General features: G+C 40.2%; 1 protein-coding gene across 1 annotated transcript in view; it reads right to left on the reverse strand.

Annotated features, from left to right (window-relative positions):
* lrba (LPS responsive beige-like anchor protein) overlaps positions 1 to 14,405 on the reverse strand; it is a 702,007-nt gene that overhangs the window by 38,080 nt on the left and 649,522 nt on the right. The window contains 2 exon segments of the mRNA XM_055158186.1: positions 7,022 to 7,177; positions 13,982 to 14,047. Coding sequence (XP_055014161.1) covers positions 7,022 to 7,177; positions 13,982 to 14,047 — 222 coding nt within the window.

The following is a 14,405-nucleotide window of genomic DNA, read 5'->3' on the forward strand; positions in this document are numbered from 1 at the left end:
TAAACAGTTTATTATTTCATTGTTTTATCCACCATTTTATTCACACTGGGCTATAAAGGCTGTTTTTTTCTTTATAAAACCGTATTTTTGGCATCACCATGAACGAGTCCTTTAGTTTTTTTATAATTCTATATTGGTAGTAATGATTAAATTCATATTTTTAATGCACATTCACACGTTACACTTTGTTTTTCCGGCTGACCCTCACACACACGACCACATGCCGCTCTGAAACACTTGCTGCGTTCGTTTTATTATGTTTTATTATGTTTCGTGTGTCTGTCTTGGAAAAAAAAAACGTGGACGCCAATCGGAAAGCTGTTGTTGCTTTAGGATTGGCCGAATACCAGGCTCCAAAATAAGTCTTCAACTACACAACCTTCGGGAAGAATTCAGTATAAATAGTATCATTCAGTACGTTAGTAAAGTGAAAGTGTTGGTGTCGAGTGATGGTCGATCGTTTTGGCACGTTAGCGAGCGGGAAGTGGACTAAAAATATGAGCGACATCGACGACCAAACCCACAGGCAGTGATACAGACGCAGTGAAATACTTGTAAGTAATACGAGTGACTGAAATTGTCATTTAAACCACCAACGCTCCAAACACAACGAAAACAGTTCTTCCGAGTTCCAAATTTGGCCGTCCGAGGAAAAGGGGCGTGTCCGTGCGTGTCACTAGGCAACGTCCTCAGATCTCCGAGTCGGACGGATAAACAAACGCAGCATTAGATCAGATGTAGCTCCCTTAAAACACAGATGTTTTGAGCCGTGAGCCTCGTGGCGTTTGCACAAACCAAGATGGATTATTATCTCCAAGATGTAACTTGATCACAGCAATTTGATCATTTCCCTTTTGGATCAAGTCTGACATTCGGCTCAAACTTTACAGTGACAGGATTTGTAAAGTGGATTCCTCAGCTTTTCCAGCACATCACAAGGAAACTTTGAGGACACAACTTCTGAATTTCATTTTGGTGGTGACACGTGTCCCACATCATCACCAAACCAAACTGCAGTAACAGAGTCATGAATATTTGTGGTACGGGTCAGTCCACCTCAGATCACCTAATGAGTTAAACCCTACTTTGGTACATAGGTAAATCACAGCCAGAAAAGACAAAAATTCTAATTTGAGTTTGATCTGACGAACGGTTCCTGAGATCTTGCAGTTTCATTTTTTCACTTTTTTGCGCGGTCGAAGAATTTCAAATTGCATTTACTCAGCAACTACTGGTCGGATATCAAAACCCAAGGTGTCTCTGGAAAGGGGACGTCATAAGGAACACAAATTTAATTTTGCATTTGAGTACTTTTGAGATGAATTACCTTTTGACCTATATTTTCACTTGAAATTGAAAATAAAGGACATGACCGACCGCAATGACACCAAGAGAAAAAATGTAGCCCTACATGTCTACTACAACATAGAGTTATTTTCACACAAATTTACCTAGAATTTGACTCACCCCCATCTTAAGACATGCCAAATATCCATTCAGTGTATACGGCTGTACATTTACACACACAAAGTCCAAGTTGATACACTCTAAGAAAAAATATCTATTAAATCCGATCATGCTAAAATGTGAGATCTTGGCTTTTCTTGGCTATGACTTACTAATTTTCTTTGCAACTGGACAATGTGAGGGTTCAAAGTGCAATTTTTTTGTGTGTGTATAAGTTACAGGAAACACTCAAACCATGAAAAAAAAGTGCCACTTATAGTCCAAAAAATACGGTAATACATATTTGATGAGAACTACAATAGTAACAATAGTTTTCTAGACAGGTTAATGCCATACTGTGGAATATTCCAGCCAAAGCAAGAACATCTCCATGGACACGAGCTATTTTGGCATTAAATTGCGAGTTTTGCCACTAGTTTATAAAATTAGATTCACTTCTATATCTCAAAACTCCTGTCTACAGATGAAAACATAGATCTTTTACAGCTACATTCCCCTCTATAAAACCTCACATTTACCGACTCCGCCCCAAACACGGCCATAGAGGCGCGCGCGGATTCCCATTACGGGGCGCCGTGTTGCGTTCACGTGTAGCAATCAGGCTGTGTAATTGATAAAACCCCCTGTTCTTTAACCTGGGGCCTGGGGGAGCGCGGGAGGCAGATGCGGAAGCCGGCGCGATTAAAGCGGGACTGTGTCGAGGTGGCAGCCGCACAATAGAGCCGTCTCCCTCCCTCCGTCCTCCCCCCGGCGGCAGGGACACGGGGCGGCAGGGGCGGCAGGGGCGGCGGGGAGAGAAAATTGAATTGGATAGGGCTCGTATGGGACTCTGAAACACACGTGATTAGGAGACAGGCTCATTCGGGACCCCGTGACCTGCCACTGTCTCCCGGTGAATGCACAAACAGAGCGTGCATTCTTACCGCTGCAGGAGAAGAAGAGGAAAAAGAAGAGCTCAGCGTTTAAAATAAAACATAGAGGTGTAAAAATATACGTATTGTCAAGGACTTTTGGAGAAAATTGAGTTTTTTGCTGTATACCGTAATTTTCGGACTATAAGGCGCACCGGATTATAAAGCGCAGTATCAGTAATGTTGAATTCTCTCGTCTAGTTTCATACATAAATTGCACCGGATTATAAAACCAGTGTTATTACATGTACCGGAGTTACGTAATTCAGAGTACAAATTATGAGTAACTGTATTCGGTTACAGTTGGTACTTGGATTACAGTTACTTTGTTGAAATAAATGGATTACACGATGGTATTTTCCTGTTTTCACATTTGGGGCTATATCCCTTTTTTTCTTTTTTTTTTTTTTTCCTCTGTAATTCCACTCATTGCCGGACACTAAACCAGGTCTAAAACCAGGTCTAAAACCAGGACTAAACCAGGACTAAAGCAGGTCTAAAACAGGTCTAAACCAGGACTAAACCAGGTCTAAACCAGGTCTAATCCAGGACTAAACCAGGTCTAAAAATAATCAAGTCCACACACTGTTTCAAAGCTCCCAATGTGAAATTTCATCAGAGTGCAGATTGGACTTGTAGTCTGAAACATACGCTAACACGTTGAACAGAAACACAATCACTTTTTTCTTAGTTCTTATCTTCATCTTTTTAAGATGCCAATTTTTAAAATTACTTTTTTCTTTTGTTTATGTATCGAGGTATGTATTGGGTCCAGTCAAGCAGTAATGGAGGGAAACAGGGGCAGATTTTTGACATTCAAATGTCTCTTATTCAGAAACTAGAGGAACTATTGAAATAAGTAAAGTATCAGAATGTAGGAAAGAGTTACACTCCAACAGGGTCAAGTTAAACCTGTGATATTCTTTCAAGTTGTTGACAAAAAATTTAAAAACTCATGTCGGTAACGGAGGGAATGAAATATGCAGCACTTTTTTGGGCAATAAATCCAAAACAGTGATAACTCTTGGTTCTCACTTACATATCCTTAACAAACTGGTTTGAATATTTGCTTCATATAGTTTTCTACCATATGGTACAAGATTAGGTTGAAAAACCTCTTACTTTTTGACTCATGAGATTTTTTATTAAGAAAGGTCATGGTAACGGAGGGAAAAGTAACGGAGGGAAAATTGTACAAACAAGTAGAAGGTGCAGGATTTTACATAATTTGTCGCTTTTTTTCTTCCGAATACTTTAATATTACTTCAAAATGAAAGGAAACTATTTCTATAAAATATGTCAGTCCTTCCAAGCAAATTTTTATCATTTTAAATTTTTTTTTTTTAAATCATGTACCTTCATCAACAGTTCAAAGATGGAATAACACAAGATATGATGAAATACATCCATTTATTTACATGATTTTCAGGTCTTTGAAATTTGGGAAATAATTTTTGTTCCATGTTTCATACATGGTCTGTTTAAAACGTATGGAACTTTAGAACCAAAAATGGTACAGAAAAAAGGTCAACAGTTTCATAAACTAGAGTACATATGTATCTGTTCAATACATTTTTATATCAGATGCATTAACTTGAATTTTTTGCCTTGTTGTTTACTTCTGCTTGACCGGGCCCTATTGTATATGTATCAGAGAATTGATCTGCCTACTTTATTTTATATTTTAGCAGCAAATCTTTTCTCAAATTGTGGAAGTGGAAGAGCCACCACAAAGAAAGCGCAGTTTAAGAGCATTTAGAGCCAAAAGTGGGCAGGTCTATTCAGGTCAATACAAAATATAAAATTATTTTTTGGGATTTTGAGTACGGTGAGAATGAAAGAACATAACACTGAACTAAAAACTTGCAAAACATGTATACCATAAGTTGTATATTACATTAAAAAGGGAAATGTTAGATCTGACAATTGACTTTTTATATTTTCATGGAGGCCCGAACGCTGCAGAAATCGGGTCTAAAAGCAAAACACGACGAGTAATAGAGTTACATTATAAATATACTGCAGTGTGGTGTTTCACAAAACCACTTCCAAATGTGGCCGAGGGTTAGCCACAGACCAGCTCAGACCAGTTTAATTATTTTCAAGCGAGGACGTGAATATCCCTGTATTTAGCTTTAAAAATAAACATGACTTCAGAGACAAAATGACCTATAGAAAAGCGCGCGCTGTGGGCATTAGGGCACGTATATGAGCGGTGATTATAACATATAGGTTTGATTTACACAAAGCAGACTTCACTGTAAAGATTAAAGGGGAGGACAGGTTGGGTTCTTCTGTGCTATGGCAAAATAATAATAATAATTACATATATTTTTGGGATATTTTAAACGGCAAAGGATATATTAAGGCTATAAATCAAAACCCAGATTTGGTTGTTTTCTTTTGTACTTTCTCGTGGGAACATATTCAATGTGTTCTCTATTGTAGTTTACGTAGGGAGCAGTGGTAACGAAATAAGAAGGTGTCTGTGTGAGTCTCAGTCGTCGAGGTAGTATCCACAGAGAAAGAAAATGAAATTCTGACGACTGAAATGAATGAATGAATGAATGAATACATGATTTAAAAAAAAAAAAAGATACAATTAAATAAAATTTAATTGTTTGTAGTGTATTTCAAATGTGATTAGAGTGACCAGCCACACAGCGAAAACTGTAGGGTTAAAATTTCAGTTTCAGAGTTGTTTTTAACAGAAAAAGTGTTATTTTAACCAATTAACTAAAGAAAATGGGGGTTCGAGTTAGGGTTATTTGCCAGAGTTGATATGGTTAAAGTAAATTCAACTTCCCTTAGTGTTAATTTGGCACCGGTTACACAACACTCCAAAAAATCCCGCGAGAGAAAACCAGTTTGAACCCATTTTGTAGATAATTTCATCTTAAATGAACTAAAATAAAGTGTAAAAATGAAACACCTCTGTGTGTTGTTTTGTTAAATCAGGATAACCCTAAAAAGTGTTTTCTGTTTACTCTCAAAACGTTCATATAACTCTTGATTTCAGGGTTAAACAGGAACTTTGGTCATTTCACATTTCCACATTAAATTAACTCTAGAACAGATTGGACTCATATAAACCCTGAGATTATTATTAAACATATTACAAACCTATAGCCAGTTTAAATATGAACACTGACAAACAAAATCCAGAGCTCTTAATTACAACCAATTCTAGTGTCAAGTTAAAGCAACACTGTGTAACTTTCTGTGGAGAGAAATATTGAAATCTTCTGCCGGTAAAGACTGGTTATAGACTTGGAATATGTTTAATAACAAGTCCTCTGAGGCCCAATCCACATTAGTACGTATTCGAGTCGTTTTTGTTGTGGATGCAGTGTTCGTTCACACTAAATCTGATTGAAAACGGCTCCAGAGACGAACGATCTGGTGCCACCAGCTCCCACGAATTCATCTGATCTGATCCAGCACTGTGTGGGCGCCTGAAAACACTGATACTCTGACGCAGGAGCTCTAGTTTCATTCTTATTGGACCAGGTCACTGTGACTTGCTCCTTCCTGATTTACTGGGTTTGTGACATCGATCATGTGATGCTATTGCAGAAAACAGTTTAAACAAACCAGAGACAAACGGGAAACCGCATAGCTAGAACTACTTGCTGGTAGAAAAGTAGAAAAGACGGTTTTCACGCTTGCCATCTTCCTCAGCTCGAAATCGACTATTGCAGCTTCAGACATAGTGCTCCACTGCCTGGTTTTTACCGCCCACATGACATGTCACAATGTCATGAAAACGTGATGCCAGCCTAATTATGTGATTAGCGTTTCAGGCGGTTTCGGTTTACTGTGTGGATAGGGAAGGCTTTGATTGCGGACACAGAAACGACATGTCTGGACACAAATAATTTCCGATGTGGTGGTATGGTGATATGTTTTAGTGTAAACATAACCTATATATCCGTCTATCTATTAAGAAATTCCATAGATGTTTTGTGTGTGTAAATTGAAAAGAAGTCAGGGTGATAAGAGGAAAAACTCAAACATAACTCTAGAGCCGTCACTGCTGGGAGTGTCTGGTACCTGTCGGTGGAGTAGTGGGAGTGTCTGGTACTGTGTCGGTGGAGTAGTGGGAGTGTCTGGTACTGTGTCGGTGGAGTAGTGGGAGTGTCTGGTACCTGTGTCGGTGGAGTAGTGGGAGTGTCTGGTACTGTGTCGGTGGAGTAGTGGGAGTGTCTGGTACCTGTGTCGGTGGAGTAGTGGGAGTGTCTGGTACTGTGTTGGTGGAGTAGTGGGAGTCTCTGGTACCTGTGTCGGTGGAGTAGTGGGAGTGTCTGGTACCTGTGTCGGTGGAGTAGTGGGTGTCTGGTACTGTGTCGGCGGAGTGGTGGGAGTCTCTGGTACTGTGTCGGCGGAGTGGTGGGAGTCTCTGGTACTGTGTCGGTGGAGTAGTGGGAGTGTCTGGTACTGTGTCGGTGGAGTAGTGGGCAGTGGGTGAGTGTCTGGTACCTGTGTCGGTGGAGTAGTGGGAGTGTCTGGTACTGTGTCGGTGGAGTAGTGGGAGTGTCTGGTACTGTGTCGGTGGAGTAGTGGGATTGTCTGGTACCTGTGTCGGTGGAGTAGTGGGAGTGTCTGGTACTGTGTCGGTGGAGTAGTGGGTGTGGTTCTGGTACCTGTGTCGGTGGAGTAGACTCTGAAGCTCTTGTCCCAGAAGCCGCAGAGGAGGATGAAGCGGTTGTCTGCGGTGATGATGAAGCACTGAGAGCTGATCTGGATGCTCTGGTCCAGAAGGTCTGAGATCTGACGTCGATGGACGCCCACGTTACTGGCTGTCAAACACAAACGTACACAAAATCAGCCACAGATGTTCAGAATCAAAGGTGGAACTGGTGGTTTTTTGACGAGGGAACAACATCATAACATGGAAGAAAGCGAAATAAACAAATCTATGTATAATACTCTCTCATCAAGGTGGATTGTGTAACTTTTCTGGTGGAGGGTCCATCAAGTGCTTTTCTCATGGAGATGTTATTACTTTGTTTGCTATTAAACCTTTCTTTCTTCATGGAGACCAAACCAGACTAATTTACAGGTCACATCTGTGGAGAGGCGACCCCGTTCACAGTCAAAATGTTGTCTTTTAAGATGTTTTTGATCTAAAAGAAAAACACGTGTAATTGAATATGTGTAAAATAGAGCTGTTTTATGATAAGGTTATACTGTGGAACTTTGCAGGCAGAGCAATGACTTACCCTCCACCAAAAAAGTTGCATAATTTACCTTTAAGTTGCTGTTAAGTTGCTGAACTCCCTCCCCTCCCTAACTACCAGGCTGCCAGGAAGCAGGAATCTGCGTCTCCCCAAAGAAGAACACTCGGACTTTTCCATTTATTATTATTTGTTTCGTGCTTGGGAGTGAGAAACACAATTTCGATTCTTCATATGTTTCGTGTGAAGAATTGACAATAAACTTTTTTGTTCTGGTATGCTTATGTAGTAGAATTTTAGCTACTTTTCCCACTTTTGTGTAATATTCAGCTAGATTAAATAAAATCTGTGGCCCACCTTTACTTTTTAACGCTGTAAGAATTTCATAACATATTAAGACTGCAGTTTTATAAATTACAACAGGGAAAACAAAAGAACATGTAGCTTAAAGGTTTTATATTACACAAAATTAACACTTGTTTTAAGCTGTGTTATAATGTTGTTAAGTTCTGCTTAGTAGCATTTGTTTGTGTAATCCTTAGGAGTGTAATGGTTTATGTATCATGTCGAACTGATTCGGTACAGGACGTTCAGCTCACGAGTGCATGAGTGAGTTTGTACAATTTGTGTTGTTTACATTCCACCACTACATGTGCAGCTACACGGAGGCTCGGCTCTTTAATATTCATGAGGGAATTCACCCGTGATTGGGGCAGTGTTTCCCGCAGCGCTTTATAGTTAGAGCGACCACCTTGACAACAATTGCCCTGCGTCTTGACTACGTCCCTCCGAACCACGTGAATCCTCGCAAAACTACGGCCATCGTGTCCTGATCCTCACTCTCGCCTTTTTGCCAGAAAGGAATATCCGCCAGAATCTCCGCCGGTACCCCCGCCCCCCATAAACACACACCCACAATCTCTTTCCATAGTGAAAGTATATTTTCAGCCACTGTGGACGTTGGAACTGCAGCAGATCTGCACTTACTACAGACAACGTGGACAAGTTGTTTTTTTTCTGGCCAAAAATATGAAGACTGAGTCAAACTTCATGCTGGAGCTGTTACTGCTGCACTTTACTTTTTGAAAAGTTTTGTTTACTGTTTACAAGGAATTTATTTTTTATTTAATAATATTTCACACATTTGTTGCATATTTGAGAATATTTTGTTTAACTTATTAGTATCACCAAGCTGAATTTTGCATTTATTTTATTTTTTCATTTGTAAAATGTTAAAACAAATTGTTGGTTTAATAAAAACACAAATAAAAAACAAGGAAATGGTTTTATATTTTGTTCTTAAACTGTACCAAAAATGAACCGAGGTACATACCAAACCGTGATTTTTGTGTACACTCTTAGAAATCCTTTATTATTAGTCTGTCTACATTTCCAAACCTCAAAATTCTCTGCTCCACCCTGTGATGTCATGAAGCTGTAGTGTTAACAGCTCCTTTTTACCTTTAGTTCAGTAGAGATCGGCAGCTCCAAGTCTGAAATCAACCAAATTATTTTAGTGAAGGTGTGTGGAATTTAAAAACACAGTGGCGCACTTCCTGTATTACCACATGACATCACAGGGGGGAACCGTTTTCGAGAAGAACTCAGCCTAAAAGTCAAAGTTTTGCCGTTGTTTATCAGCCTGATTTGCGTTACCTGTTGTAGGAGACTTTCTGTTGAACTGAAATACTTGTGTTTGGTTCATGGTTCAGGTTTTGTGCGTTAAACATGCGTGAAAAAAACAAAACACAACTCCAGGTCCGTTTTTGACGAGGAAACAACATTATAAAAGCTCAGAAAACAGCGTAATATGGGCCCTTTAACGTGTAGCATAAGCGCGCACAGCAAATTCATCTGAGCTTAAGGAAATATCTCTGCTTTGTGTAAGTGCTGTAGTTTTTCTTGTTTGTTGGTGTTAGAAGTCCCATATATCTGCCCAGAGTAATCCTTCAGCCTCCCCGGGGACCCAGCTGGCCCCCGCGCACATCTCTGCTTTGGCTGTGTTTAGCTCGGGCTGCGTGTGGAATGCAAACACCAGAAATATATTAGTGACAAGGCCTGCGAATCCCACCATTACTCCCAAAACATGTTCACACACTGAGCAGAAGATTTAAGAGCCATTATACAACCTGAAGTCGTGTCAGAAGAGCGGGGTAAAGGCCCAGATTACGCCGTTTTCTGAGCCGTTATGAAGTTGTTTCCTCATTAAAGACAAACCCGGAGTCGTGTTTTGTTTCGTTCACACGTTTAACACACAAACCCTGCAGATTTAGGCTGAGTTTTTCTCCCAAACGGAAAAAAAACACACACAAAAAAACACTCATGGGGTAATACAGAAAGTTCTACACTGTGTTTTCAAACTCTACACACCTTCACTAGAATCATTTGGATGATTTCAGACCAGGAATTTCCAATCTCAACTGAACTAAAGGTAAAAGGTGACTTCATTTTATTTTTTCTTGGGCCTTCACTGAACACCTTGAAGGATCTGAGGGTTCCACTCTGACACTTTGCAGAGCAGCTGGGGGTGTCCTACATGTATATATATGGAGGAATATTCAACACACAATGACACAATGAACACTTTAGCTCTTTTTGGTAAGATTATGTTAAAATAAAGATCAGATTAAAGTCTAACAGAGCCTCAGACAGAGCAGTGCCTCCAGTTAGAATCACACTCCCAGGGATTCATCTGCAAAGTATCAATAATGAATCTACACATTTTAACGAATCACTTGAGGATGTCGTTAGTCTGCGTAACATGTTTACAGCGACAGAAAAACCCAGGATGTAAAACCAGTGTCGGGGAGTAACAGATTACATGTACCGGAGTTATGTAATCAGAGTACAAATGATGAGTAACTGTATTCAGTTACAGTTACTGTTTCAGTGAGTGGTAATTGGATTACAGTTACTTTGTTGAAATAAATGGATTACACAGAGTGATTTTCCTGTTTTCACATTTTGGGCTATATCCCTTTTTTTATTTTTATCGGTAATTCCACTCATTGCCGGACACTAAACCAGGTGTAAAACCAGGTCTAAACCAGGTCTAAACCAGGTCTAAAACCAGGTCTAAATCAGGTCTAAAACTAGGTCTAAACCAGGTCTAAACCAGGTCTAAATCAGGTCTAAAACCAGGTCTAAATCAAGTCTAAAACCAGGTCTAAACCAGGTCTAAATCAGGTCTAAATCCAGGTCTAAACCAAGACTAAATCAGGACTAAACCAGGACTAAAACCAGGTCTAAACTAGGTCTAAAACCAGGTCTAAAACCAGGTCTAAACTAGGACTAAACCATGACTAAAATTATGACTAAACCATGACTAAAACCAGGTCTAAACCAGGTCTAAAACCAGATCTAAACTAAGTCTAAACTAGGACTAAACCATGACTAAACCAGGTCTAAAACCAGGTCTAAACTAGGTCTAATCCAGGACTAAACCATGACTAAAACATGACTAAAACCAGGTCTAAACCAGGACTAAACCAGGACTAAAACCAGGTCTAAACCAGGACTAAAACCAGATCTAAACTAGGTCTAAAACCAGGTCTAAACCAGGTCTAAAACCAGGTATAAACCAGGACTAAACCAGGACTAAACCAGGACTAAAACCAGGTCTAAACTAGGTCTAACCCAGGACTAAACCAGGTCTAAACCAGGTCTCAAACAGGATTTAACAGGACTAAATCCTGCTGTGTGGACCATGTCTCCTCCTTTTCTATCAATACTATTTTTAATTTGGTTCAGTAAAGTCTGGGCTTTTTATTATTTTTATTTATTTCAGCAGACAAAACTTCTTATGTGAAGATGTCCGAGTCTTTGCTCTACGTTAAACCAAGTAATCTGAAGTATTCAGATTACATTACTCACTTTAAGTAATTTAATGGATTACGTTACAAACTACATTTTGGTGTATGTAATCTGTAATCTGTAGGGGAAAACATTTTAAAAGTCACCTTCCCAACACTGAAGTTAAAGAGAAATAAACCTCAATGGAACTCCGGGTATTTTCAGACCATTCCCCCCACGCCGCTGTGGCCCCGCCTCTGCAGAATCCGCTCGCGTGCATCGCCGCCGCGCCCCTCGTCGTCATCAACAAGTCTGAGGGATGAGACGCCGCCATCTTGTCCTGACAGCGGCTTCTCCATCACGCGTTATTACGGCATTCGTATTCATTCGGGGGCGACGCGCGTCCTCCGGCCCCCCGCCCGCGCTCGAATTAGGGCGAGGGGGAACGCGGCGGGGACGGGGCGGGGAGGGGTTACGGGGGGGGGGGGGTCTGGTGATGAAATGCCGGCGCGGGGCCACAGCTCATTGCGTTCCAATTTACATGCAAATGTTTGGGAGCGCGCCTATATCATGAAGTGGAGAGGGACAGCTACAAGTCGCACGGAGATTCATGGTTTCGTTTGTGAATTTAAAGTGGCTCCTGCGTACGCGGCGAGGAATAAAGAGGAGGGGAGGGGCTTCAAACTGCAGGAACGCACTTTTTGGCGAGGTGGGACATGGAGGGAGGGGAAATTTAAAGCGTGGTGTTGTCTGATTTTTTGCTTAGTCATAGGCCAGGTTTACATAAGAGCTTTAATTCTGAATAAAAATAATTAAACAGTGAATAAACATTCTGCTTTCAAAAAAACATGTTAACACTTCCATATGAAAATGATTATTTGGAATTGAACTTAATTCCAAAGTAAGTGAATCCATGTGTCATTCGTTCATAAATTTTTCAAAATAAAACTAAAAATAAGAAAACGAAAAAAACAACAATTTTCTTCATTATTTGTCTCCAAAACCAAAACGGAAAAAAAAAAAAAACAAAAAAAAACAACGGATAATGATTCATTTTTTCAGTTGTCGATTTTGTGTTTAAATGAAAAATGGAAAAAATGGATAACGACCGTTTCCCGTTGACTTAAACTGTGATGTCAGACTGAACCAGGACTGAACCAGGACTGAACCAGGACTGAACCAGGACTGAACTAAACGTTTTCAGTCCCAGTCTCAGTCCTGGTCCTGTTCCCGGTTTCAGTTTTGGTCTCAGTTCTGCTCTGGTCCTGGACTTAGTCCCAGTCTGGTTCCAGTCTGGTCCCGGACCTGGTTTAGTCCTGGTTCAGTCCTGGTTCAGTTCGGCATCACGGTTTAGGTCATGGAAAAGGGGAATTGAAATCAAAATCGAAATCTGAAAAAATTTATCATTATTTGTTTTTTTCATTTTGGTTTTGGAGACAAATAATAGTTGTTTTTTCATTTTCTTATGATGAATGATACACAGATTTAAGTGGGTGGTTTATTCCAATTTTAAAGCCGAATTAATTTATTCCTCGATCACGTAAAACAAGGGTCATAAACTAAGGCCCGTGGGCCAACTCCGGCCCTGCACGCCCCTTTAACCGGCCCCCAGCCCCTCTGCCCCCAACACATGAACTGACCCTACGAGATAATCCTCAAAAGTTGACATGGCCCATTTTTAAAAATAAATTTTGGGAAAATAATAACATGTCTGCATCTTGTATTGATTTTTTCAATTAAAAAAATATATGAAGTATTTATATTCTTATTACCTCCGCCAAGGAGGTTATGTTTTTGCCGGCGTTTGTTTGTTTGTTTGTCTGTTAGCAACATAACTCAAAACGTTATGGACCGATTTTGATGAAATTTTCAGGATTTGTTGGAAATGTGAAAAGGAAGAACTGATTTCATTTTGGGGCTGATCCGGAAGAAATCCTGGATTCTGGATCACTTTGAAATTTTTGTTAACATTGTGGTAAATGGGGCCAAAAATTTAGTTTCTCAATATCTCGGTTAATTATTGACCAAACCCCATGAAATTTGACTCAGGGATGGACAATGGGATCCTCTTTCATATTCCAAATTGAAAGATACGAGACAAATATTTATGGAAAACACAATTAATATGAGGGGGACTGTAGTCCTTGGCGGAGGTCTGCGCTCTCTGACTGCTTTTCTAGTTTAATTAAATGATGTATTTACATTTGTTGCAGAATTTCGTCATCTGACAAACTCGAAATCAAGCAGTGACAGTCGCACACAACACAAAACTTGACAGTGTGCGCCAAGTTTTCAAAGAACAGTGGACGACCAATTATTTTTTCGTTCAGTGTGAGGACTTTACAGTTTGTCTGATATGTAAAGAAAGTGTGACAGTTTTCAAATCATCTAATTTGCGTCGTCAGGGTCAAACAATTCTGTTACACGACCGACCCGACCCCGGCCCCATCACAGTCAGGAGAGAGAATGTGGCCCCCAAAGAAAGAAGTTTGGTGACCCTGATGTAAACGTTTATTCTTCTTAAAAATAATTGCAACTGTTCAGCTCATGCTCAGTCCTCGCTTTGAACTTTCCTCCACTGCTCTTTGGATTTGCGAGCGGGATGTTAGAGTGTGACGGTGTGAGGCGACTTACCGATGAGAGGGTCGATTTCTACGGGCAGTTGGTAGTGCTGGTCCTGGGAGGAGGAGCCCTGATGAGCTGAAACAAGAGAAGACACGAGTGAGACTGAGAAGCTGAGGCCTCATGGAGAGAAAATGAAAGAAAATGACAGATGTATGAGTGAATATGAAATCAGAACCACAAAGTCACAGCATCAGAAACTAAGATACGCTTTCAGTTTTGCCCAAAGTCTGCCCACATCATACAGGGAAGTTATTAGAGACTGATGGTCGACGCAGATACTGATTGTCTTAGGATCCAGGGAAACTGAAGGCCGATCAAATCTGACGATATTTTTGGACCGATATGTGGGGCTGATTTTGGTCATTTTAACCAATTCGAATTCAGTGCAAACTCATCCACAACTTTGTTTCACTACAAACCTTTTTGAAATAGT

The sequence above is a fragment of the Boleophthalmus pectinirostris genome, unplaced genomic scaffold (genome assembly GCF_026225935.1).
Source record: "Boleophthalmus pectinirostris isolate CB_2022bp ecotype Guang Dong unplaced genomic scaffold, ASM2622593v1 HiC_scaffold_22, whole genome shotgun sequence".
Classification (NCBI taxonomy): Eukaryota; Metazoa; Chordata; class Actinopteri; order Gobiiformes; family Gobiidae; genus Boleophthalmus; species Boleophthalmus pectinirostris.